The sequence below is a fragment of the Bacillus rossius genome, chromosome 15, assembly GCF_032445375.1.
Source record: "Bacillus rossius redtenbacheri isolate Brsri chromosome 15, Brsri_v3, whole genome shotgun sequence".
In the NCBI taxonomy this organism is placed as follows: Eukaryota; Metazoa; Arthropoda; class Insecta; order Phasmatodea; family Bacillidae; genus Bacillus; species Bacillus rossius.
The window spans coordinates 8,730,056-8,757,193 of NC_086342.1; the positions used below are offsets into that span (position 1 = coordinate 8,730,056).

Below are 27,138 nucleotides of genomic sequence, written 5' to 3' on the forward strand. Positions count from 1 at the left end.
TTAAAAATATATTCATAGGGTATTTTTGACGTGACAGCGTCTAATAAATCGATGAACGCCGGCTGCACGCACGAAAAAGTGTCCCGTTACGCTCATTGTACGCTTGCGCCGCATATATCTCTCTTCCACTCGAGTGGAAACACCATCGATTTGACTTTTTCGAGGCACATTAAACTTGAAACACTCCCATTCGTTTCCTACTTTTCCTATCATCGTCATATCCTTAACAGAATAACACAGATTGGAAGAAATTAAATAGTAAACATGTATAAAAGTTATAGTTCAAATAATCTCTTCGTTAAAAAAATAAACATATTTGAATTAATGAGTGCAAATAAAAGTTAATTTATCAATTAAATTGTAGATTTCATTTAACTCCTTCTTTGTATCCATACAAAATAGTGATAATTCAATAAAAATGATTCAATTTTATTCATAAAAGTATGCAATCATTTCATCAATGTTTTGTTATGACGTTGTCACGTTAAACTATCGTCCGTACACCGACTTTACCGACAAACAATTTTATTTTAAATGCTTAGAATAAATAAACTTTACTTAACCGCCCCCCCAAATCAAATATGTTGTGTAGCCTGTGGACGAACAGTACAGTCTCTGCCGGCAGCCACGTCACTGCATCCCGAGCCTGGAGGGCGCGGTAGCCGGCGGGCGGACAGTACACTCTCGGACCCGGCGCCCACGTCACGGCACCCCCGAGGCGGAGTAGCCGGCGGGCGGACAGTACATGGTCGGCCCGGTTGTTCCAGATGGAGGACGAGGGTAACCACGGCAACGACGAGACGCGCTGCTTCATCCTGTCGACGCTGGCGGCGGTGCACGCGGCCCGCGTCCCGTGCCTGCTGTGCCGCGACAGCCTGGCCGTGTACGACCGCTACCCGCTGCTGGACGGCACCTTCTTCCTCAGCCCGCGGCAGCACGCGTCCTTCTGCTTCGAGGTGCGTCGTCTCCTTCCTCCTCATGTCTTTGGAAAACCGCTTTACTCCCACGTTTATCACGCTGTTCAACTTGCGGGCTTTTTCGATTGCTCCAACTTTAACAAAATTAATATTATAACCAGACAATAATTTTTTTTTTCCTAATATGCATACATAGTTACATTTATAACGTTACAAATATACATTTGTTAATGTCATATTTTATTTTTGAATTAGCCTATCGATGCTATTTTTTTTTTAGAAATTATCTTATTAATGCAAATAATATTTTCGATAGCTGATTGATGGATATCATCATTTAAATATTTTTTTTCTTGTAAGTTAATACAGTCATATTAAATTTAATGACAGTAGAGAAATCTCTGTGCTTTGTAATCAAGTTCGTAAAAAGATGCTTTTAGGACGCGTTCATTGCTTACGCTGGCTTATACACGAAAGATACATCAAATATATATGTACTACAGAATTGTAGTCTTAAAAAGGCCTGCAGTCCGTCATAGCATTTGTCTATCTTCTAAGCTAACTCACAGTAGCTTTTATTTAATTTAAATTTTGTTTTAAAAAATAATGAAATATTTACGAAACATTTTTAACCGTCATAGTATTACTCCTTTACCTTAGGCATTAAATTACATCAAAATTGACCTTTACATCATACCGCGGATTCCATGAATACAAACGGAATTGCTGTTTCAAGTTAAACGACTTCAATTCCCAGTACAACTGTACTTTTTCGTTGACAATAAATAAAGCGCAGTAAATTTGGAGCAATATATTAGAGCGTTGAGTTCTTGTCACATGGACAGCTATATGTAGTCCTTTCTCGTGTGGCTTCTAAACGAAATGTGTTGTCTCGTGAGAAAAAAAACTTACAAAGTAATTCTTTATTTATGGGCAGTACGTGTTAGTATGTAGGTATATAATTTTTATACGTGTACATACTTAATTATTCAATCTAAATTGCGCCACATTAGTAGATCGCATCCAAGCGGAGCCGTGACGGGTCGCTAGTTATTTATAAACAAAATAATAGTTTGACAGTTTATTACTTTATTCAATGTTGGAACCAACAAGTGTAATGGATACAAAATTATTAATCTAAAAGTATTCTTCGATTCACTGGTAAATTTTAAAACTTCAGATTCATTTGCTTTTGAGTAGCGATATCGCAATAGTAATGTAAATAACAATAATTTCAAATTTTTTATTAGCTAGCAAAGTAAACTTTAAATATCTACGCATACATTTAACTTCGATGATTCGGCCTACAGTGATTCTGACAGACCCTAGACGACTTTCAGCCAATGATGTGCAACACAGTTAAAAGAAATGAAGGCCTTTGAGTAATGATTTGATTACGTAAAGGTCATATAACAGCGATTGCGTGTGCTTATCTAAAATTGTTTTAGTTACTCTTTAATTGTGACCTTGAACCAACACTCTACAACACTTACAATTGAAACTATTGAAATTTATAACTGGGACATTATTTTATGAACCAGTGTGTACCACTCTATCGTACATTAAACATAGTTCTTGTAACTACAAGGTAAATCTTTTGTAAGTAATTAACATAAATATATATATACTAAACTTATTTTAGCTTTTTTATTATTAAGTGGTTTACCGAATTGTATAAATATGTTGAATTATTTAATTGGATAGTTAACGGTAAACGAGAGAGTTCTAATTGTTTTTTTGTTTTTTTTAGAGTAGTAGGTATTTGTAGTAAACTTAATAGTGTTTTGCTTTACTGCACGGACGTGATTGCTGGTGGGTATCCGTGGCAGTTGGCAGCACTGTCGAACCACGCGATGCGCGAGCGAAGCGGTCGCTTTCTCGGGTGCCCGGGCGGCTTTCATATCTTATTTATCGTCTTGTGATTAGGCCTGCCCCCCCCCCCTCCGACTGCAGAGGGCTATAAACAAGCCCCCACCCCTCCCTCGGAACCCCTAAGACACCCATTGCGGGTAAGATATAACCAGACCACCGGGCGCATGGAGTTACGAATGAAGCAGGAGTGTTGCGTGCGGAAGGTAGGGATAAATTGTCCCGGTCCCTTTATATTATTTTTTTTAATGTATATGTTTAATTTCCAAGTCGGGCGCGTGTGAAATGAGAAGTTTCCACACGGGGGTTGTTGGCGTAGTGTGCTGTTGGGTTTGGGGGGGGGGGGGGTGTTTTTTTTTTTGTGGAGTCGGGGGCGAAATTAAATATCGCCCAATTATTATATCACGGGGTGGCCATTTTCGCTGTGCCGGTGAAATACAATGGACCCCTGCCTTTGAGGGGGAAGAGAAGAGGGGTGGAAAGCCCCAGCGAGCTAATTAACTCACTTGCAGAGGGGAAGTGGAAAAAGGGTTTGAGGGGAGGGGGGGCGGCTTTTAAAACCCCCACACCCTCTTCCCAGCAACGCACTTGGAAACCCCGTAGCAGAATTATGGCTCCATGACAATTGAATCCAAACTGGCCAACCACCGTCTCTTTCCCGCACACGTAGACGCGCTTGTTTTAACGGCTACTAATTGTTCTTCTGTGAAGCTTCGCCGACACCCTTGCCCACCCCCCCTCCTTTCCCACTATTTTTTTTTCAAAGCTGAAAAAAAAAATATAATAACCACCCGCAGTTATCACGGCAACATTTCAAGGGGAATTGCAATTCTCGCCTGTCGCCGAAACGTGCCGGATATTAACAGCGCGCGAATGAATAGGCTTATTTATGCGCCGGGTCTCTGTGTGAAACGGGCCTTTTTTTTTAATTGAGGGCGGAGTGATATTCATTGGCTTCTTCCATCGAGCTTGCACGCCTTCGGACAGCATATGTTGTTTCAGCCAGCTAACTTCTGTGCCATACGGTCGACTTTACATACGTAGAAACGTTCTCATCCATGTTGCCGGGCATACGTCATTTCATTATTATCAATGAAATGAGAAAGCAGTACAGGTCCTTAATGATTCATATTGCACAAAAAAAACTATTATTAAATTATATTCCCAAAAAGGAAATTTTTTTACGGTTTTTTTTTTTCGTTTAGAGCTAAACTTTTTGAGATATAAATCGATTTAAGCAATTATAAGCATAGCTATTCTTAAGGTGCATCAGGCGCCCATTAAAAATATGATGAATACAACATACATTTAAATTTAATAATTAAGGCGTCTTTCACTAATGTAGCTGTATTTTAAATGCTGCTCTATTGTTTCACTTCCATTTATTTATTTTATACACATCTCTATGGAGTAGGCTAATATTTCAGCTTGTCTCAAAGGTATACATATCTCTTTGGTTACAGTAAGCGAGTCATTGATGAGCGTAACTATGCATAGGATTATATCTGCGACTTCTGCAAGAATTTATTCGTTCCGTTAACTTTAAAAAAAGTGCACAATTATTACTTACGTTTCGTATCATTCAGTTAATACGTTGTAAATTACAATGAAAATATTTGTTGTGGGGTTAAGATTTATACAATGATACAAAAAAATGGGGCATAGCTGTGTCATGGACACGGCCGTGTGTTGTACGTGAATACGTGTACATAAGGGGTAATATTTTCTATACAAAATATACGCTATTTTTTATATTTTAAGATCATATATTTACTGTAACAATTTCACACTTTTTTTATATATTTGAAATCGATAGATTTTGACGAGATCTGACGATTGAAACCCAAACGAACGTCGTAGCTTCTCCGAGTCAAAAGTTATACTAAATTGAAATCTCAAAACGCAGCAAAATGACCTCAAAATGGCGCGATGCGTCACAGTCCTCACTTAGCGTAACGAATTCTTTGATTCTTTAACTATCCAGTGGTGTAATTAAATTAAGAATGGAGATGATAGATGTGTAGCTGCAACACCAAACCGTATCCCCCGATTTGTTATCATTCGTTTTTTACGTGATAACGTCTTATAAATCGATGAACGCCGGCTGCACGCAAGAAAAAATGTCACGTTCCGCCTGAGCCGAGCGTGCAAGAAACGGGCAACCACCGTGCGAGAAAATCTTCTATAATATCAAACAGGTTAAAATTGCTTCCATAGTGGGAGGCAATTCAATAAACGAATGATAACAAAATCGGGGGATACAGTTTGGTGTTGCAGTTACATATCTATCATCTCCATCCAAAATTTAATTACACCACTGGATAGCTAAGTTATCAAAGAATTCGTTACGCTAAGTGAGGACTGTCACGCATCGCGCCATTTTGAGGTCATTTTGCTGCGTTTCGAGATTTCAATTTAGTATAACTTTTGACTCGGAGAAGCTATGACGTTCGTTTGAGTTTCACTCGTCAGCTCTCGTCAAAATCTATCGACTGCATATTTAAAACATTAGTGTAAAATAGTTACAGTTAATATATATGGTGTTAAAATTTAAAAAAAATATATTCAAAAATACATAATGTCGGCCTATACGCGTCAAAAAGCCAAATCCAAATAGGTACAGAGATCGTATGCGTACACGTATTCACGTACAGCACACGGCTGTGACCATGACATCGCCACACCCTATTTTTTTTGTTCGTCTGCGCATGCGCGTAGTCCGCGACGTTTTCAGAAAAATAGCCGAGAACCAAACACCTGGTGATGTGGCCAACATAGTGAACATAAGGAAACACAGCTCTGTGCGGCCAGTGGCACCCGAGATGCAGCTGGCTGTATTTTGCTCCCGTAGCGAACATTGCGAACATAGCGAGCATAGCGAGCATAGTGAGCATAGCGAGCATAGCGCCCTGTGTGGTCGTAGCTTCACCGAGAGCTCAGAGACAGCTGGGGGCCGTGCGGAAACAACGTTCCCACCACAAGCGCAGGGCGATGTTGCCAGCGCGGCTTTTGTCTACTCTCTACTCGCGCAACATTCCAGAGGGGAGCATATGGCACGCGGAGCTATTGTCAGGGAGCCAACGCTGGAAATTTGAAAAGCCCCGTTTCGGCGGTTTGCGGCGACAGAAGAACACATTTGCATTATAATGTCCTGTGGAAAAATAAAAAGTAGAACATGATGACGGTGAGAGATGTTTAATAAGCCCTTTCATGAAGCACACATCTCTGCAGGAACTCGTTCAACGGGGCCTCGTTGATTCGGATCTCCGGATAATCCGGATCAGATTATTATACATTTCAATATTCACATTACAATTTTTTAATTACGTTAGAAAGAACGTAACTGTAGGAACGCCAAATTTTCAGTGCACAGTTGCTGCATAGATTGTGGAATTATTGTAACAATACGTTTTTTCTTCAGTTTTAAGAAAGCGCACCAGCTGACAAATATCATGGCATCCAGCTGAACTATAAATGATAAAGCGTTCAAACGCCATGCATGTCTGAAACAGAAGAAAGTGGACCAATTCTTTGTTGAGATATTAATTTAAAAGTTATTTTAATGTTTTGTAAACAAAATTAGACATCTGTACAAAGTATTTTTGTTAAAAAAAACAACTTAGTTTTAATGCGTAACAAACGGTAGTATACTTATTTAAGGATTTTTTTCTTGCGTCTTACCCACATAACGAAAACGAGACCAGCAACGAATATAGCATAGTGCTCTATTTACCTATTATCTGAAAATTTCACGTCAGAAAAGTTTCACAACAATGTTTTACGAAAACAGTGCCTTAAAATTAGGTCTTTTTTATTTAACTCTCCTAGGAGAAGTTTCACTTCAAAAATTTAATTTGTCCCGATGTAGTTTGGGAACTCGTCGTTCGAGGAAACGCGTAAAAAAAATAATAGTTTGAGTGTTGAACATGCTACAACACCTGCACCCCAACCGAATTCCCAGTGCGCGATAGGACACGGCCAGTCACTATTTTTTAGGGAACGGGTTTCGGTGTCCTATCCGTTGCCCATCTGTTGCCCAAATTCCGCGCATGCGCCGGGGTCACTTTTTCGTTGATTCCGCCCAGACGACGGACCCGCGTCAAACGCCATTAACTCGTATTTTGTCACTTCTGTGATGATCATGGGACGTACCAAGCGTGATGGTGTGCCAAATGTGTCGGTTGAATCCCACGCGCACAACTCTCGGGCCTCTACCCCCCCCCCCCCCCCCCCCCCCCCGCAAAACCATTCAGATTTGCGCTCCCCTGAATTTACGAGAGTTCCGACATTTGCTGTCTGAAATGGAATGCTATGAAATGCTAAAATGGAATAAATGTGCATATTGTCATACGCAAATTACCATGCTATAGACGAGCTTTTATGGTGACACATTTTGGCCACCTAGTTAATTCTGCTTAGTTTGAGGAAGAATTACTCATAATGAACGCTGTTTAATTCGAATTATAATAATTATAATTTATGACCCGAATTAACACGAAGTTGCACTACCGACGCCGACGAGAGCTCAGGAAAATCCCCCATAAGGACCTAGTGAATATCCCACAGTGAGAATTTGCAGTATCCATCGTACGTGGTTTCATTATTTAATGCAATGAAAATAAATTTGATCACTATAGACCCTGCATTTCCCCGGTATACTTGATCACCAAGCTAGACTTTAAATCCTGCATGTACTGAAAGGGCATAACCCCGCTCGGAATCTCCCGCGTAAATGCGCAAGTCGTCATGTCATGCGTGAGGGCCCACAAGAGTATTTGCCAATTACCTGCTTGCACACTTTCTTCACTAAGGAGCACGCCTTTCCTTCCCCTTTTTCTTCGCCCCGAAGAAGAGGGGCCGAGAGGAGCCACTTGCTCCACCATCCTCCGATAACAATTCCCTCCTTTGCCCCCCCCCCCCCCCGCCAGCTCTTTTTTATTATTATTTCATCCTTTCCTCCTCCTGTTCTCCGACAGGAGGGAGATCAAGAACAGAAGCGCGCTGCGCTGTTTACTCGCGTTCCTTGATGCGGAAAAGACGAGGCGGGGACTTCCTCTGGCGGTAATGAAAAAAAGACGTAAGGGATGAGAGCGAGAGAGAGAGAGAGAGAGCAGCAAACACACTCCCACAGCCGCCAGCACAAGTGGAATACAAACACACCGGCTGCGCTGGAGGCCTACCATCTCTCAACTCGTTAATCGGGGCGTATAAACTCCTCGCTGAAAAGTTACGAAGACGCAAAGAGGAACACGTAGGTAACAAGTTCATCCTCGATAATCTGAGCATTATGGAATCCACCACGGTGGGGCTCCACCTACTCAGTTGGGGGGGGGGGGGGGGGGGGGGGGGTATCTGGTGCTTCTAGCGCGGTGTCTCCTCTTGAACTAGCGCGCAGTCTTTTCGTCGATCTAGGGCACCTACGAGATCCTATTGGTGACCTTAACATTATATGGCGGAGAAACGAACATGAAGGTGTAATGTAATGTTCACTCACCTAAAAATACAGTTTTAAAACGAAATACGCAGACTGAACTACAGGTACTGATCAGATCTGGGCGTATCGTCGCCCTTATCATCCCGCCTCAATAACACACGTGCACCACGACTGGACGGGCGCCTTAATTTGTCAGTCAGAAATCAACCTGTGTATTCGCTTCAGGCTTTAGGTACCGTTATTTTTTTTTTACAATTTAATTTTTTAAGAGGCATCATCATGTTGCTTTCTTGCACTTAAATAAAATATATTTGTAAATGTAACTGGAAATAATCATAAAAGAATGCAGGTATCTGTACATTAACATTTACATCTGTTTCGCTTCAAAAAAAGGTTTCGAGTAATACCTTTTTAGGATTATTTGTTTTTGTGTTGTCCATGTACCCATATTAGTTAAGGTTATTTGTGAACCGTACCCTGAATAGTTTTCCAGTGTCAACTGCGATCATTAATAAGCGTAATAAAACAAAATAAAGTCCAATCGTCGAATATTCTTTATGTTTTCCGTGGTATGCCTGTTTAAAATAATAAACAAAATTAAAAATTAGGCTCCCATTTTCGCGCGCGCGACAAGAAATATTCAGCATATTGTTTCCAAAAAACGTATTTCATAAATGCAAAAATTAACCATATAAATGTGTTGTAAAAAAATTTTACAATATTTTACTTGTAGTGTTACAAATAACGAGTTTGCGTGCGCGTGGATTCCTGGATTATCCTGCAAGTGCTGAGAAATGTTACGACTTCAAAACCAACCCGCTCTCGCCCCAAGATTATTTCAACTCGCCCCCGGAATACTTTTCCTCTATTGTTCTCGAGGGAGAAATACCCGCATAGTTTCTCGTCCCGGCTCCTTCTTAACAACCCCCGCTCCCCCCCTCCACCCCTCGCTCCGACAAACTTCTGGGAAATCCCTCCAACAAACCAGAAGGCTCGCAAACAAATCGATCGTGTTCCGAGACCTCCTCCCCCCCCCCCCCCCCCCCCAGCACAATGGAACGGGAGATCGGGATGGCGATCCAGTTGCCAATTAAGACGCTCGGCGGAGGAAATAACAGAAAATTTGTGTTTTCCTGGGCGACTTGTTGATTCCGGCTGGCAGCCGCGCGGTGGCGCAGCTGTGCGCTCCACCCCCCCCCCCCCCCAGCTACCTCTTTCCTTCTCCTCTACGTCACGGCGAAACTGCTCGTTCCGTGGACTCGGTTCATCGAACGATTTTGCTCCGAACCGAGACCTCGTGTTGTCCTCTTTGACGTGAATACAAAAAAAAAGGTAGTGTCTGTGAAGTCGGTTTACGGATAATAATTTTACGTGATAACGTTATAAGAAAACATTGAAACATTGAAATTTAAATTTAAATTTGTTTAAATATAATCACGATAAATTAGTTTTAAAAAAAACCGCCTGAAAGACGTATTCGCGTCAAAATATGTTTTCGCGCGGAATCGTGCTGTACTTCATTTGCTCTTCATGAAGTTAAACTTTCTCTCAGTGTTTTTATTTAAACTGCCAAGTCGACGGAATAGTAAATTTAAAGGTTACGAAAATATCCATGTTTATGGAATAAATTTTTGGAATAATATTTCATTTTAGAATGTTTTTAAACAGATACTGTTTGAATAATTTTACTGAAATTAATTTCGAAAACCAAAGTAACCTACAAGCCTTGGGTAAAATGTAGAAATGTACACACATCTTAAATTTTAAGAATTAATGAGTTAAACTGTACGTTTGGACGTATGTGTGAAAATTCATAAACACAAAAGACCCGCTCTCGCAGTCAAGTAAGTAAAGACTTAGCAAAATTTGCAGATTAATAAATTTGAGCATTTCTGTACTTTTTACGTGACGAATGTGCAAGGCGGCATTATTGTTCTATTAGTATTCCATTTTATAAACTCACACTACCGTACAAGTACTTATTCTCAGTGTTAATTTACAGCGACCATTATATTCAATACAAATTTCTACAAAACTAAAAAAAGTCTCATTTGGTTTTAACGTGTTTTATGTTGCACTATTATATTCAGTTTGAATTGTCATGTACAATTTATAAGGCATAAATGTGCACGATGTACTGTTAATCGGATGATTGTGTACCTATTTGAATCCCTGCCAGACAGTTTTTTTTTAATTAATAAATTAAGTAAACTATTTACATAGTTGGTTAGCAGGCAGACGTAACAAAACTTTTTTTATAGCAAAAGTATAATTTTGGTGTTATTGCCTGCGCAAATTTTTGTACCTCTGAGAAAAAATACACCAATATCTATGGTTTTCCAAAAATCCTAGGAACCAGGGAGGTTCAATTCAATTGTTTCAATTAAAAATTTTATATCATACGATTAAACACTCCCAGTTCATGCTATAGTTGAAATAAATATTAGATTTAAGGTATTTAAAACTATTAAATAAAAAATTTTGATGTGATTCATTTCATTAAATTATTAACTGTAGTTATATGTTCTTAAAACCTTTTTTATGGAAATTGCTATTGCTAATTTTCACATTATATCACTGAGAAACTACAAGAATGAACAAGAAAGGTGAATACACAACCACAAAGAAAAACAAGCCAATATAGTGTAGGTTCTTTTTTTTTTTTTTTTTTTTCAATCTTCCTCAGTGCAGGAATGTGTTGTGTTATTAACCAAAATTATATCACTGGCAAAAAGCATAAATAATGAATGTCTAACAATTGGTTCATATAAGAAACAACCCTGGTAAGTTTTTATTTTATTAATTACGCATTTCAAGCGCATTCAAATGCTCACCTCAAACCTTCGATACTTGGTGGAGTCAGTTCTAGCAATATCAGCCTTATCAACCCTAGTCCACAGATATTCACGAAAGAAAAATACACGATTTTGCAAAAACAACCCGTGTCACACCGACAAGGGTAATTTCCTGTGAAGATGGTTGTCCCGTCCTTTTTTTCTGTTCGTATATTTATAAATTGGCCATTAATATTTTTTTCTATTTTAATAATAACATATTTAAGAAATAACGTGCGTCGATATCTTCACACTTTTTTTGTTTACAGGAATTTTGTTTTCCAGGAAAAAATAATCCTTGTCCAGAAATGCCAAACTTTAAGGTAGTACGGTGGGAATCAATGGTGCATGAAAAATCGCCGGTTTGTGATTATATTAGTGTATATTAGTAATCAGTTTTTAAAATAAAAATGAATCCAATATCAATCACATTGAGAGAGTGGCAGTGTTTCATTTTTGGTTTTATGAAAAAAAGTTCAAGATTTGGGATATGGTTTTTTTTTATATTAACAATTCAATCAAGAAGAACACTCCCTTAAGGGAGTGTGGTATCCTAAATTATTTTGCTTCTACCATTTCTTGTTTTTCACATTATTTTGAACTAGTTCATCATTTAACCACGTTTAATTGTTTATCAATTTTTTTAATACTAAAAAAAGTCTTTATTGTATGATTTTTGTGAACTTAGCACCACATATTGATGTCAGTCCTAGCATTTACTAAAAGCATTTAATAACGCGGTATACATTTTAGATTAACCGTTCGTTTACAGCCTTCTTACTAAAAATCTTTATTAAATAAATAGTACAGCATGCATACAGCAATCAAAATCAAGGTTTGCTCAGAACCATAGAAACCTGATTTGATTTCCAGGTTATTGGGAAAAACCTTAAACTGTATGCCGCATGATTTTCCTGCTTTCAGCACACTCTAGGGCTGGCACAAAAACTTGCCTCTAAGTCCGTAAGACCCAATTAAACGAGGACTTGTTTAGTATATAAAAAAAGGCAGTTCGTAAGCAGTTGAAGAGGTTATCGAGGAGCGAGGCCGAGCGCGTGTGTGTGTGTGTGTGCGCGGCGCAGGTGAAGGTGGAAGGACGCACGCAGTTCCTGTCCGCCGTGTGCATGTCCTGCCTGGAGGGATGGCCTCCGGAAGGACCTCTTCGCTGCCGCTGCTGCGGCGCCCCGTGGGACGGGTCCTCCCTGGTGCTGGGCACCATGTACTCGTACGACATCTTCGCCGCCATGCACTGCTGCCTGGACCGCTCCAGGGTGAGTGTCCTTACTCCTCTCCACACACCCCCCCCCCCTTCCCCCAACAGGCAACTCCTTCACAACCCCACACAACCTCCACACAACCCCCACACACAACCAAACACAGCCAAACACAACCCCACACAACCAAACACAACCCCCACACAACCCCCACACAACCTCCACACAACCCCACACAACCAAACCCAACCCCACAAAACCTCCACACAACCCCCCGAACAACCCCTACACAACACCCAAACAACCCCCACACAACCCCATACAACCCCACACAACCAAACACAACCCCACAAAACCTCCACAAAACCTCCACACAACCCCCCCCCCCCCCCCGAACAACCCCCACACAACACCCACGCAACACCCACACAACCCCACACACAAAACCCCCACGCAACCCCACACAACCCCTCGAACAACCTCCGACCTCCCCTCTACCTCGTCCGTACCCATTCTCTCAACACGGAAGCTGAGACGGATATTACGTAACACACTTCACTATCACATCTGCTGCTTCCAAAACGCACGGAATCGTAATAAATGGCAACCAATAATAAATATTAATTTAATTTAAAAAAATTAATATTATACATCGAGATTATAGCACGGGTAAAATTTACAAATATAATCAAATAAAACAACAAATTTGATAATAGAAGGTTAGATATTCTTGTGCTTGAAACATTTTTTTTTAAATGTTTAGAACATAAAAATTAACATGTAAGAGGTTTGAAAAACTAACACAAAGGTATGTGTGTATATATATATATATATATATATATATATATATATATATAATTTATATACCATGTACACTATTAAATCAGTTTTTATTTATTGCTAAATCTTAAAATATTATCTACATATTTCGTCTGAATTCATTTTTATACGACTAACCATTACTGTAAAGGGTGGAAACAACAGTGGTTGAATGACAAAAAAAAATATCACAATTATTTTAGTATGAAAAAATTATCAAATCCGTTCAAATGGTTTATAAACCTTCTAAGTGTTATCCAACACTTTTGTCTGAAATAATTTTTGATACAACCAACCATTATCGCAAAGGGTGAAAAAGCAAATAAATTAATGACTTCATTATTAGCTAAACTATAGAATCCATAAGAATTTATTACAAATATTTTAAATATTATCCAAAACCTTGATCTAAAACAAATTTTGATAGTTCAAACCATTATGCAAGGGCTTGGAATAAAAATATAAGTAAAACTTCCGTGCCATGTACACTATTGAGTCCCATTATCATTTATTTTAACTCCCTAAAATTAGTCTAAAACCAGAAGCAAGGGGCGGAATTAACAAAGGTTGAAAGACAAAAAATAGTTTTTATTATGTATCTATCAAAAACATTAAAGTTATTGTAAAAATCCAAAATATTATTAAAAAAATTGCTGAAACAATTTTTGATGAGACGAATTATTAGAGTAAAAACAGTGAGAGTTGTAATTTAAAAAAATTCAATCTTCTTTAGTATCAAGTTTGTTAGAATTTATTTTAAACCATGTTAAGCCTTGTTCCAAACCAAATTTCTATACGCCCACTTATTAGTGCAATTAAAAAAAAAATAGTGTTTGAAGGTCAAAAAATTCACTACTACCTTAGTAGGCATAGTATGAAAAATAGTTCTAGGCTAATTCAATGCTGGAAGCATTGAGTTAAAAACATTCGAAATATTATCGCTACCTTGAATATGAAAAAAAATGTTTTATCGATCAATTGTTTAAATATTGAAGTACAATGGGATAAAAAATTTTTAAAATGTTCCAGAAGTTTAATATAAAATTTTCCAGAATAAGTAGGTACTTCGAATTCTACCTACGCTTGTAGGTTGTGCCGAAAGGGATTTTTTTTTATTTCAAACAAGTTTTTAAGTGTTTGTTTGCACAGTAATTATCTTCTACCAAGTAATAAGTCGTCAATTAGTTAGTTATCGTTATGAAGCTAACATTTTGGTTTGGAACCTCCAGCCAGAGCCAGTAGTTGTGGATCCACCCTGCAGATAGCACCACACGTCGCGGGAAACACGGTTTCAGCTCCCACTGTAAGAGTCGCGCGTCTGTATCTCCCCCCTCCCCCTCCCCCCTCCATGTTCTACGGGCAATACTGGTCTACTGTGCGTCGTGGGAGCTCTGCTACCTCCGCCAACAGGAACACGCCGGATGACGTCGTGTTTCACAACCCGTGTCGCCGGGTTTAATGAAACTGCCTGCTCAAAGGGGTTGGAAGGAGGGGAGGGGGTAGAACAAGATTCATACGCCGTTAAAAAAAAAAATGCGTGCGCCTTAAATTCGCGGAACAACACGCTTCATGACAAGTTATTTCCAGCGCTTTGTGCACGGTCTCCTCGTTCTGGAAAAAAAAAATAAGGGAAAAGGTCGGGGAATATTTTTGAAAATCTTGAAAAAGTGAGGGGAAATTTTTTTCCCGGTGATAGTAAATAGAGGCGAAAATTTCATGCTCAAGTCTGCCTTCAGCCAGATTATGGAAGATTTTTTTTTCTTAAATGACTTTTGCAAGGTGCTGTTTGAATAAATAAATTGGTGAAGGAACTATGCCAACTATGGAGATGGTGGAGACTGGTTTTTAAAATTTCTTTTAGAAAATTGAAAACAGGTTAAGTATCTAAGAAAAAATAGTGAAAATTTCAGGGAACGTCAAGGCAAAGTCAGGGAAATGTAGTGCAGTTTTGTGTGGACAGCCTGTATAAGCGACTATTATTATTTTTTTATTTGAATAAACGAATATAAAATTATTTAACCTTTGCATACGTTAGTCAAAAAAAAATTCCCGTGTAAGGTGTACCCAATGCCGTCTTCAGTGACATTTGTTTGCGAAGATATTTACAGCGTAAACGCCGCAAGAACGACATGTTACAACTTCCGTTTCAAACGGAACACATGATTTTTTTCTATCGCGAATGCTGTAATTAACCTTGCCGGCTACGTGCGCGTACTTACATTATCGCGTATACCCATAATTACTGTTCCGGGTTGGCGACATTGCTCACACCGGTCTTTTTTTGACGTGACGTCTAATAAATCGATGAACGCTGGCTGCACGCACGAAATAGTGTCCCGTTACGCTGTGTCCCGTTACGTTCATTGTACGCTTGCGCCGCATCTATCTCTCTTCCACTCGATTGTAACAAACATCGATTTGACTTTTTCGAGGCACATTAAACTTGAAACACTCCCATTCGTTTCCTACTTTTTCTATCATCGTCCTATCCTTAACAGAATAACACAGATTGGAAGAAGTTAAATGGCGAACATGTATAAAAGTTATAGTTAAAATAATCTCTTCGTTAAAGTAATAAACATATTTGAATTAATGCGTGCAAATAAAAGTACATTTATCAATTAAATTGTAGATTTCGTTTCACTCCTTCTTTGTATCCATACAAAATAGTGATAATTCAATAAAAATGATTCAATTTTATTCATAAAAGTATGCAATCATTTCATCAATGTTTCGTTATGACGTTGTCACGTTAAACTATCGTCCGTAATCCGACTTTATAGACAACCGATTTTTTTTTTAAAAAATATTATTTCAGGTTCAAAAGACTCTTCCACGTGCTAGGCAAACGTCCTCTTCAAGTTCGTAAATTCACCTCGGTTTCTTACAGCGTAGACGCGGTGTCGGCGTCGGCGGGCGTCGTTCTTGTTGACGGCGTGCCTGGGCGGAGGAAGCCGTCCTGTGCTCCCCGCTTCCATCCAGGCGCTGCTGCGTACACGAACGAGTCTTTCTTCCCTTTCGGTCTCTCTTCCTCTCTCTATTCTTCCCGCCAGCCTCGACTGTTTGCTCCACGGCGTCTCGTACCAGGAACACACGAGCGCTCCTGCTTCTGTCCGGAAGGGACGGACTGCCCGATGAAGTCCCCCGAGGCGTAGATGGCGCTGCCCTGGCGCCTGTTCCCGGAAGTATGGCTGGGTCCTCGCGGGCTCAGATGAGACGCAACGCGATACGTCGCCTAGCCAGGGGATGGGGAAGGGGGCGGGGAAGGGGGGTAAGGCTATCACCAGACAGTAACTACGATGCGCTCAGTGTACACGTAACGAGTCGTCCGTACCAACGTCAGAATGGCATTCACAATCAGAGCTAAATGACTTGTGACTTGTGGGAAAAAAACCTAAAAAAAACAGTAATTTTACTTTCTTGGTATGATTATTTTGACTCGAACAAAATTTTGATTTCAACACAACCATTTGACTTTTTTTTAAAGTTAAAGTTGTGAATCGATAAATGTTACACCATCAGGTTGGTGTTCAATATATATATATATATATATATATATATATATATATTTATTTATTTATTTATTTATTTATTTAATCGCGCTAGTCAAACGATCGTTGTGTCTTCTTGCACATGCCTGTATCGTGTATTTAAGGCTTGAGTATATTAATAATTATGTGTAGCGCCTGATAGTGAAGGAATCTGGAGACCTCGGTAAACTTATGTGTTTAAATGCCAACGTTTATGTTAATTTTGTGGGCCCATGCATGTTTGAATGTGTCAGTACTTTCTTGAAGGCACTAGTTAAATAGTACATTCCTTTTTTGCGTATTTGCGGTATTTATGGCTACCACTTTGAAACGCCTGTCGTGCCTCAAAATTATATCATTTTAATTTAGGTACTAATAAAAACCTAGGAAACAGCTGGGCAAAATTATAGAGAAAAAAAATACAAGAGTTACCAGAGGGGGCACGAGGTGGTGAACAAGACAAATTTATACTCCCTACACACACAAGCAACTTTGGAGCTAGTGGATCGTTTAAATGGATTAAGGAATATGAAAAATAAATAAACACTTCATAAGTAGCTTGGTTTATAGGTTCCCTGGTTTATTTAAATAGGTTTTGTTTTGGCATTTCAATAATATATTAACAAGTAACAAAAATAAGGGGCCGCCCCGAAATAATTTAAAACAATTTATATTAATTAAACATAATCACAGAACAAAACAATTGAAATATCCCACCTTATCAGATGCTTGCGATGATTACATAAATAACAGTCTCATTGATTTTACATATTCTCGTCAATTAAGTTCTTAAGGCACTGTTCGCTGGTATGCATTTAATTAATTTAGTTCATTATACATAAGGGGAAATATATTTCTCATATCACCCGGGTCTTCAAAGGATGACGTTGGGCCGGGGGGAAAGCTCTTCTTAGGGGGAAAAGCAGCTGGAGGTTCTGCACAACATGATGGGTGTAATTTCGGCACCAAACTGTTGGACCCTGTCAAACAGGGTGTAGCTCAAGGGCTCAGGAGATGTCTCGCGCCGACATCCAAATGGCGTGGACCGAGAAGATCGCGGCTGACGCGACCGAAATCATCGATAAGTGAAATAAAAAAAATTAATAAGATTTTAACTGAGACATGACTAGTTCTAAAAGTTCCTACTGACTGGCTACTGAATTTTTAGCTGGGATCACATCCCTTAAGACAGATGACTACATTCTTGATTCGAACGAGTACGACGTTGCCGAAATAAAGCCTCTTAACACAGAGGACGCCGACAGACGCGGTAAGTAGCCGGTCAGAGTACCAAGTCCGGCGATGGCGGACAAATCTTCTAATTAAAACGGGCGCTAGGGCCCTAAGGAAAAGGAGGGGGAAGGTTCGGCTTTGGACCGAACATATCCGGAGGTGCCCGACGTGGTCGTAGCCACGACTTCAGTTTTTTTTTGCGCCAAAGGGCGACTGCTGCGGTCTCTACAGGCAGGTACAGAAAGCAACATACAATCGACTATTACAGGCCGCGAGGAGGAAGCATAAGGCCTTATGGCGGAGCTGGTGGTGCACTCTGGTGGCCTAAAGGGGACATAGAAGGGGGAGTTAACAATATCGCCCACATGTGTCGCGGGCGTCAGCTCCACGAGCTGGCGCCAAGAGAAGACGTTACAGTTTCTGCCGCTAGATATCGTGGGTGGTCCTGTAGGACAAGGGAGAATGTCCTTGGAGTAGGCCACCGCCTTGGCAGGGTCACCACAGGGCAATGCTCTTGCGTTAAATTCTGCGAACCAGTTGGATGGAGAGAGAGGGGAGGGTGGACAGAAAAGCGCAGAGATGGCTGGGAACGGAGGTCCACGGGAGACTCGTTCGTGCCGAGACTCGCTACTCTCAGCGGGTCTCTGACAAGTAGAGCTTGCAGGCCAGAAGCTGCTCTATGCGATTTTAGTCATGAAGGGAAGTAGTTACAAACCCGGGACGTGACTGCAGGCGAGAGAAATTTCAACCGGGCTGCCAACGTCCACACTAGACTAGCAAAATATCAGATAGGTCCCTGAGAAAGGTGCTTCGGTCCATTGGCACAAAGTTTAACTACGTGGTGTACACCAGCCTAACAAAGTGTAAATCAACCCTTTAGTAACCAGATTATAAGAAAAATAAAATTTCCAAAAATAATTTAAAATTATATTAAAAAATTAAAAAAAAAATGTTTCGAAATGCCTAATTCCCGGCACAACTTTCAATAAAGCCAGTTTGTGTGTACTGCATTAGGTGGATATTTATGTAAAATATCATCGCGATTTACGAGCTAAAGATGGTTAAGTATTGTGAAACAACTAGGTTAACCTAACATTATTTTATGTCATCAAAGAAACACCACCTTCTGTCTCTAACAAATTATTATGAAAATCATAAACTTTAATTTCAAGAATATAAGACACGAAAATACAGATTCTACGATATATTTTTATTAAAATGTAAAAATGTGTTAGTGAGCCCTATATTCTGAACCAGAAGAATTCGGTGACAGCCTAGATTCTGATACCGTCCGGGACTAACATTAATTTCTTTGGTTTTATGCTGTGTGGTTGGTAGTGTCAGAATCGTTAGTGACCATTTCAGAGAGGAAAAAATTAATGGATTATGTTTAACCTTGGAGTGAAATCTCTGTTTACTTCTATGCTCCTTGCACATAACCACACGATGCCTCTCGACAGCTCAACACCGTATTTCCGTACGTCATTTCTTCCCACGTTCTTGAAATAAAACGTTGGCGTGATAGACATTCAAAGATGGATGATATAAAATAGGCATTTCCTGTACCAAACGTATATCACAAAATGTGCGTCTATAATGCCCCGCACTGATTGGTTAATTACAGTGGAATTAGTTTTAACTTGTTATGTGTACTTCACTTCTATTATATAGTTAAATAACATTGCTGACATATTATTCGCGTCGTTCATTGAAGTACACAGGAAGACCATCCCCCCCCCCCCAAGGAAGACAGGTGGAGGTGGGAAGGGCATATAGATAGACGAGTGCAGGAGAGAGGAGAAGACGAACAGAGTGAAGGATGAAGAAAGGACTGGGAGTAGTTTTTGATGATGATGATGATGATGTGTACTTTATATATTAGTCGATGCAGTGCAGTAGATAAAACATTTGTGTTTCATTTATTTGGAGAGAAAAAAAAACTTATGCATATTATACAGTAAAATTTTGCTGCCTCACACTACTGCTGAAGTAAATGTTTCATGACTTACAGATAATTGCACGTGTGGTATGCATGAAAACACGTCTTGAATATTATATTGAAATGCTGGTTAACATATTTTATCTTGAGTTTTTTTAGTTTTAGTATGCTCATTGGAACACATTGGCTACATTAGTTATGAGTTATTCAGAGAACACTGCCACAAAAGCCCACTCTTAGATGTGCAGATGGATTGCATACCGTTCACAGGGATAAAAGCCACAACCATTACCCGAACAGTTACGAAGTTAACCGAAGTAAAATAAAGTTTTTTTTTTTTCTCAGGAGGGTAGGTTAGATTATCGTAAATAAAATGAAGGGTTGGTTATTTGAAATACTCTAAGACCGTAAAATATCTAAATCCTTGCAATATGGTGCTTTTCCACGAGCGATCGGACAACTTCGGAGAACTTCGGAACTGTTCGGGTGTTGGCTCTCATCCCTGCTGAGACTTTCTGCTGTGCCAGGGTTGTTGAGGCGAGCTTATCGTGATTGTTGCAGTGCAACAACTGCCAGAGGCCCATGTTGTTGAGCTCTGCTGTGCCAGGGTTGTTGACGCGAGCTTGTCGTGATTGTTGCAGTGCAACAACTGCCAGAGGCCCATGTTGTTGGGCTCTGCTGTGCCAGGGTTGTTGATGCGAGCTTGTCGTGATTGTTGCAGTGCAACAACTGCCAGAGGCCCATGTTGCTGGGACACCAGAAGCTCAACTTCTCCGACTACAGCCACCCCGTGGCCTGTCCCGCCTGCAGGGTCGTCGACTCGCACTTCGTCAAGCCCCTGGCCCTCTGCTACTCCAGGGACGCGTACCGGCCTTAACACAGACACATCGTCTAGCGCCGCATCCCCTCCCCTCACCATCCTCCTCCTGCGCCCTCCCTGCCCGAAGACCTCGGCTCCTCTCGCCGTTCGGCCTCCCGCGAGATCTTCCCAAAAGTCCCATGGATCTCCCAGCTGCTGCCGGAGGTCCTCAGCGGGCAGTGTCCACCCTTTTTCCGTTCCCGCGACCCCTCGCCTCTTTCGCCCCTTGGCCTATCGCAGCTGATCTTCCTGCTCGCCGTGCGCGGGGCACAGCGACCCTGTACTCCCGCGGACGTTCCCATTCCCGGCAAGTCCCAAAGCGCGCGCAGTCAACTTGCTTCGGTGTCAGGTTCGTGCTTCCCAGCGCCTTCTCCGTTTCACCCTGCTGCACATGACACGTCGGGTCCAACCAATCTCCACGCTGGACCACAGAGAGTCCAGCGCCTGAACCTTCAGTAAGTCTGCGCATTATGTGCACGTTGGACAATCCACCAGCGAAAAACTCTTCCAGCATCTGCCATCAGAAGTACAGGAACATCAAAATTTTTCCAAAGTGTAAACGTATGTGTCCAGTGGCCCATTGTCCAAACAGGTTTTTCTGACCGGTCTTTCGTGAATTCGGACATACATCATGGATGAGCTACAGCCTATCCACCAACTCTCGTTGCTTCATGAATTGCGCCGTATCCCATCCCCCACTGTTTTCCCCGAAGTGCGGCTAAACAGCATCACCAGTGAAGTGGTCTCGGAGGACATATTTTGTGATCTTGTTTGAACAAGTTTTTGTGATCTGTTTCGATAACTGCCCACGTAGGACATGTTCCTACCGTATCTTTTCTCTTGTTCGTATCGTTAGATTTCGAAATAGTTCATAAATTTGTGTCTGTGGTGTTTTTTTTTTTTTTTAAGTGAAGTAAAGCAATTTTGGAATTACAATTTTTTTGTGATATCTCGCGCGTGTTCTGTGTTGCGTGTGTACTTCTCAAGTCAATATCATGAGTGGAAAGATATTTTTTTTTGTGTCAACGTTGAGGTGCGGGCCGAATGTAGATACACTTGTACTTATCATCCTTGCATCACGTACTGATTGATCCCCTCCTAGTGCAGAACGAACTATCGACACGAACAAATAACAAATTGAAGTTATACTTGGCTCGCACCTTGACGACAGTGGACCTTAGGCTGATTGTGCTGTCATTGAGAGATACTAACAGTTTTGATCAGAATAAAAAATATATGTGCGTCCCTGTATTCAATGAGAATTCAGTTACATAATGATTCTACTTTGGTGATGGTAAGCATAAGAGAAAGAATTTTGGCTACTGCATTGACTTCCTTATATTGTTAGTTAAACATTTGTATAGAACATTACACAGATATAAGTGAAGTGTGGTCAAATATGTGTATTTCACTAAAGGAGTTTATCTTATGCATGTACCATGTATTTGGTTTGTTACATTAAGCGATCAGGACGGTTTGTTTGGGCTCGCTTTCCAAGCTTTTGGCAGTTGTCATGGAATAATGATTAGTATATTTGATTTTATCAATAAAATACAATAAGTATTTTAATGTGATCTCGTTAATTTGCCTATTCAAGGTAGTGTTCATTCCACACTACAGGGCAGCTTTCAGGTATCTTACAAGTGCTAGTTTTCTGGGGTGGCTCAGATGCGCCAATAATAAGGTTGCGCTGTGCAAGGTCCTAAGATATGACATTCAAGAGTTTAAATCCCATAATTCGCCCTTCTACAAAGCCCGCCGTTAAATGAAGCGGTGCATTATTTTATTCTTCAAGGTATAGCTTATGCAATTTTTGTACATTTTCTGTTTATAAACCTGGCCAATATTTTAAGATTTATTTTTGAAACATAGTAAATCATTAATTGTATTTACGACTGACTAAAATTTTCTTTTAAACACATGGCCTACACTATTTTTGTGTACATTTAATTTTGTTTTAATTGGACCAGACTCATTCAGCACACACATGTGTATAACTTCAGTTCAGTTCTGTTCAGGTCTATGAATTATATGGAAAACACTATAGAATTGTGTTTTTTTTTTATTTGCGCATTAGTTATTTCATAATTATTTTATTCCTGAAATGTCTTTTCTCCAAAGTATCTTATCAGTGTGGACATTTTGACGTTAAAAATATTGTTAGTCGATTGATACGTGAGCATATTGTGACAATTGCGATTTGTTACTTTTGTAATGTTACATCTGCCTTTATCACAATAACGTAACGTCCCAAAAAAAATTGGACGCCATCTGAGCACCTCATGTTCAACCAGCACTACATTGTGGAGAGCTCCAAGACTTGCACTGGGCACAGTCACCGTGTAGTTGATTGTTTAGGCTGCTTGAAGTGTTTCTTTTTGTTATCTAAACGTATTTGTATGTGAACTTTGTACTTACTAGATTGTAAAAGTCCTTTCGTTTTTGAAGGAAATCGAGCTTTAAACAAAAAGTCTTTCACTGCCACCAGAAATAAAATGATCTGTCAGTGTTCAACCCTTTTAATTTCATTTCAGCTCTGGCAGTTTTATCATAAGCATAAGCAACTTGTTTATTTTTTTACATACTGTCAGTTCCGCGTTAGCATTTACTTTCCTGCTGTTTGGATAATCTAACATAGCTGGAATACGCAAAAAAAATTGCTTTTCCTTTTTTTGTACCACAGTGATAAGATAAGCAAAACCTTATGTAAATAATGCAAAGTTATTTAGGTAGTTGACCTTCCGCACATGCATACAAAAATCACTACCAAAACCACTCAAAGCAATACGTACAAACTTTCTTAACTCTGATTTTCACCTGTTTTCAAGAAAACAAAACTAACTTTATCTAATGCTCGTATTTTTTTGTTAGGAAATTTTTTTTTTACACGAAAACCAAAGGTACAAAAATACGTCACCTCATAATTTACGTAAAAGTTTCAAGAGAAAATAAAATGAAGATCATATTGTTAATTATTGGTTGATAAATTGTTATTGCATGCATATGTTTATCACAAATCATATAAATTATCACTCTCTGCTGCCCATTCTCTTGTTAATCCACAATAGCGGCGACGTAAAGACCGTTGCGGCAATCTCAGTTTCCTACGCTATAGTTGTTAAACTGGAGCTGTTTCCATTTTATACTCGGAGATTTATTCTACAGTCTGTATCACGCTCAGATTGCAGTATAGAGCAAATGGCACCCACTGATGCTAGATTGATGCTACCCCGCTTGTTAACATTAAAGTCCTTATTTCGTATATGACTGATAAATATAGTAGGTTTTAATATGTATTAAATTATACTGTTGGTTCATTTTTATATGACCAAATAATAGCATATTTTGAAACTATAATATACAGTTGTATCCTTTCTGAAAGGAAAAAAAGATATACATTACAAACATGAATTATTATTTCACAAGAGAAACTGTTTGTAACAGTCGGTCATTATTAATAATAAGACACTCCACTTATTATATGAACTATGGTCAAACAGATGCAAAAAAAATGTAATATTAAATTATATCAAAATTTCAATGGCGAAAATTGTTGAAAGCAAGATGGCGTCTTTTAATTACGTTTTGCTAAATTAATAATTGAATACTATCAGATGATTCTCTTGATGAAACACAAGAAAACTCGCGCACAGAAACAAAATGTTCTGTGCTTTCACAAAAATAAAAAATTCCTTCGGAAACCAGTTGCCAAGAAAGACTTTGTAACTTTCTACAATAAATGGCGATTTTTTTTTTGCATTCATTGAATGCGTTTTTTTTTTTACCCCAGATGGTAACGAGTATTTCTTGAGAAAATTGGCGCATGATGTTATATATTCTAATTGACGTTTCGTTCAAGCAATATTATTTTTTTAACGTGGAAAAAAAACTTGAATATTCCGAATTGGACTTTATTTTGTTGTGCCATGCTTATTAAAGATATTAAGTTAACTTTTGGAGGTACCGGGACAACACAAAGCATAAATGCCTGGGTTAAGAATCCGAACCCGGTGTTACTGCGAACACTGTTTTTTTTTTTTTTTTTTTTGTGGTGGTAAGAGTTTCTGTCTCCGTTTACAAAAACAAATAAATAAATTACGGCGTGAATTAACTCTGAACGTGAGATTGCCCGCTCGCGACTGCGGCCGGTGTTGCGGGAGTAGCGAGCGGGGCGCGGGCAGCAGAGGGTCAAGTTAAACAGTCGGGTGCGCGCAACTTGCGACCTCCCCCCCCCCCCCCCCTTTTCGTGAGCCGAGCGCGGGACCGTTGTTGTTGTTTTTGTCGAGGCTGCTCGGAGCTATGTCGGCCGTGTTGGCTGGCTCTGGGGCTTCCGTGGTGCGACCTCTGTGGGCGATTGTGTGCCTCTTCCCCCCTGTTCTACCCTCCCCCTAACACACACGCGTCCGCGGGACTTTGTTTGGCGACTCTGCCCACGCGGCACGAGCCAGGAAATGAAAAAGGGGGACGAAGCCATAGCCCTTAGAACTACTCCGTTCGCGTTCCCTCGTTCGCTCAAGCTTTACAAAATATATATATATATATATCCCGCTAAAGAATTGTTTTTCACAGCGACAATAATTTTCAACGTAGTAACTATAAATTACAAACTTTTCAAACTCCACAAATTAAAAAAAAAGCGTAACATTTTAATGTATCTCAAAATCACCAAACTTGCATAAAAACTTTTTTTTTTTTTGCAATTTCACACCACCCCCCTTGTGTACCATTCGCACTGAAAGGCTTGTAGTGTGAAATTGTCCCGAATACAAAAAGACTCCAGTTTGGTAAAAAAAAAAAAAAAAAAAGTATCTGTGCTTTATTTAATTTTCCATTTTTTTTTTGTAAACTGGACGATGGGGGAAAAAAAATAAATACTGTGCGAATGAAATTTGGGCGCACCCGATACTTCTCAGTACCTTTCATCACGTTGTTTTAAAATAGAGAAATTTTATATTACTTCGTTACCTGAAGGATTACAGGTTGAAAACATGTTTCACCAGAAAGAAGAAGAAAAAAAAATTATAACTCTGTAATAAAAATATATGTAAGACATGTAATGGATTTTTTTCCTCTGTAAACAAGCTTCACATGAATAACTCTGTACTCAAAAATGTAACCGCCAGTGTAAGATATCAATCAGCCTGTCTCATTGTGCCTGGGGCAGACACGTGCTGTTTGCTTGCAGGGTGTAGATAAAGCACTTGTCGAGTGTCACTTGTCACCTCTGCTGTGTGCACCACCATGAAAGTCTTAGTTTTGGGAGTTCCGCCTTGAAACCTCGCGAATAACTCCACAATAGTCATGGTTTGACTACGAAGGGGAACTATTCTTCTCTCCTCCCCTTATCCTTTTTTTAATTTTTTTTTGTGTTAGTTATTATTTAAGGGCGTGTGCCCCATTCCAGTTCATTATTTTATAATTACGTTCCACGCGGTTAAACCTCCCGACTTTTAAGTTTTAAGTATCATGCTTTTTGCATAAGTAGCGGGCAAAGTTGCATTTCTGACGTTTTTGTGCATTATTGATAAGGGGTATTTTAATGGAGAAACGAGAACTTTTTAGGTTTAAAGTAAATTATACTTGCTGCAATGTTTTTTTTTTCCTTTCAGAACAAATTATTTAATTTTTACGTGGCTGTTTTAAATATCATTGTATGTTTTAAAAGACTGAACCAAATCAAATATATTTTTCCTAAAATAATTTAAAATCATACCACGCAGTAGCCACCAATATCGCATTTAAACCGAAAAATGTCTCTTATTTATTAAATTTGGTTCTTCTTATTCATAATGCACATAAATGTTAAAATTTAACTTTGCCAGCTAATCATACAAAAATTTTTAATAATATACATAATTTGTTGAAGTTCGGCCACTCAAAAAGTCCAAGTCCAAAAGTTTAATCCGTATTATTTTTGAAAGAATTGTGCAATGGGAGTGCATAACTTGATGTAAGCTTTTGGACATACGCCATTGCTAAGCATTGCTTAGCAATGGCGTATGTCCAAAAGCTTACATCAAGTCAGTTTAATCCGTGTTAAACGTAGACATATGATAATGACTTGGAACAGGGACGACGCGGAAGAAGATGCGCACCGATATGGCAGGACTTACACTTGTCTTCTGCCAAACCACCTCAGGACTGTGATAGCGAAAGTGCACTCGTGGGTACATGGGTGTGTTGCTCATTGAGGTTGAGATTGTAGGGGTTACATAAAAAAAATAACCACCGTCTTCTGTGTGGGGAGAAAGTGTCCAAAGTCAACTGACAGGATTGATATTGTTTGTATGTCCGACGGGATGTCAGTAATCCTCGCGGTGAACGAAGTCATTTGGGGAGAGAGTCCTGCAGTGGAATCATCGTACATTTTTAAAGAAAAACCCCTTTTCTCTGCTCCAGCTTGTATAAATTTAAGCAACATCTGCTATATATAATCGATATTACGTATCTGAGTAGCTTAAAACAAAAACAAAATTGAAAGGACGTTGTA

General features: G+C 39.6%; 1 protein-coding gene across 1 annotated transcript in view; it reads left to right on the top strand.

The window, feature by feature from the left end:
* The window catches only part of LOC134539534 (headcase protein), a 250,054-nt gene extending 223,669 nt beyond the window's left edge, over positions 1-26,385 (top strand). The window contains exons 3-5 of the mRNA XM_063381636.1: positions 768-956; positions 12,137-12,325; positions 20,511-26,385. Coding sequence (XP_063237706.1) covers positions 768-956; positions 12,137-12,325; positions 20,511-20,666 — 534 coding nt within the window. The 3' untranslated portion in view covers positions 20,667-26,385. The remainder of the gene's footprint in view (positions 1-767; positions 957-12,136; positions 12,326-20,510) is intronic.
* Positions 26,386-27,138: the final 753 nt, after the last annotated feature.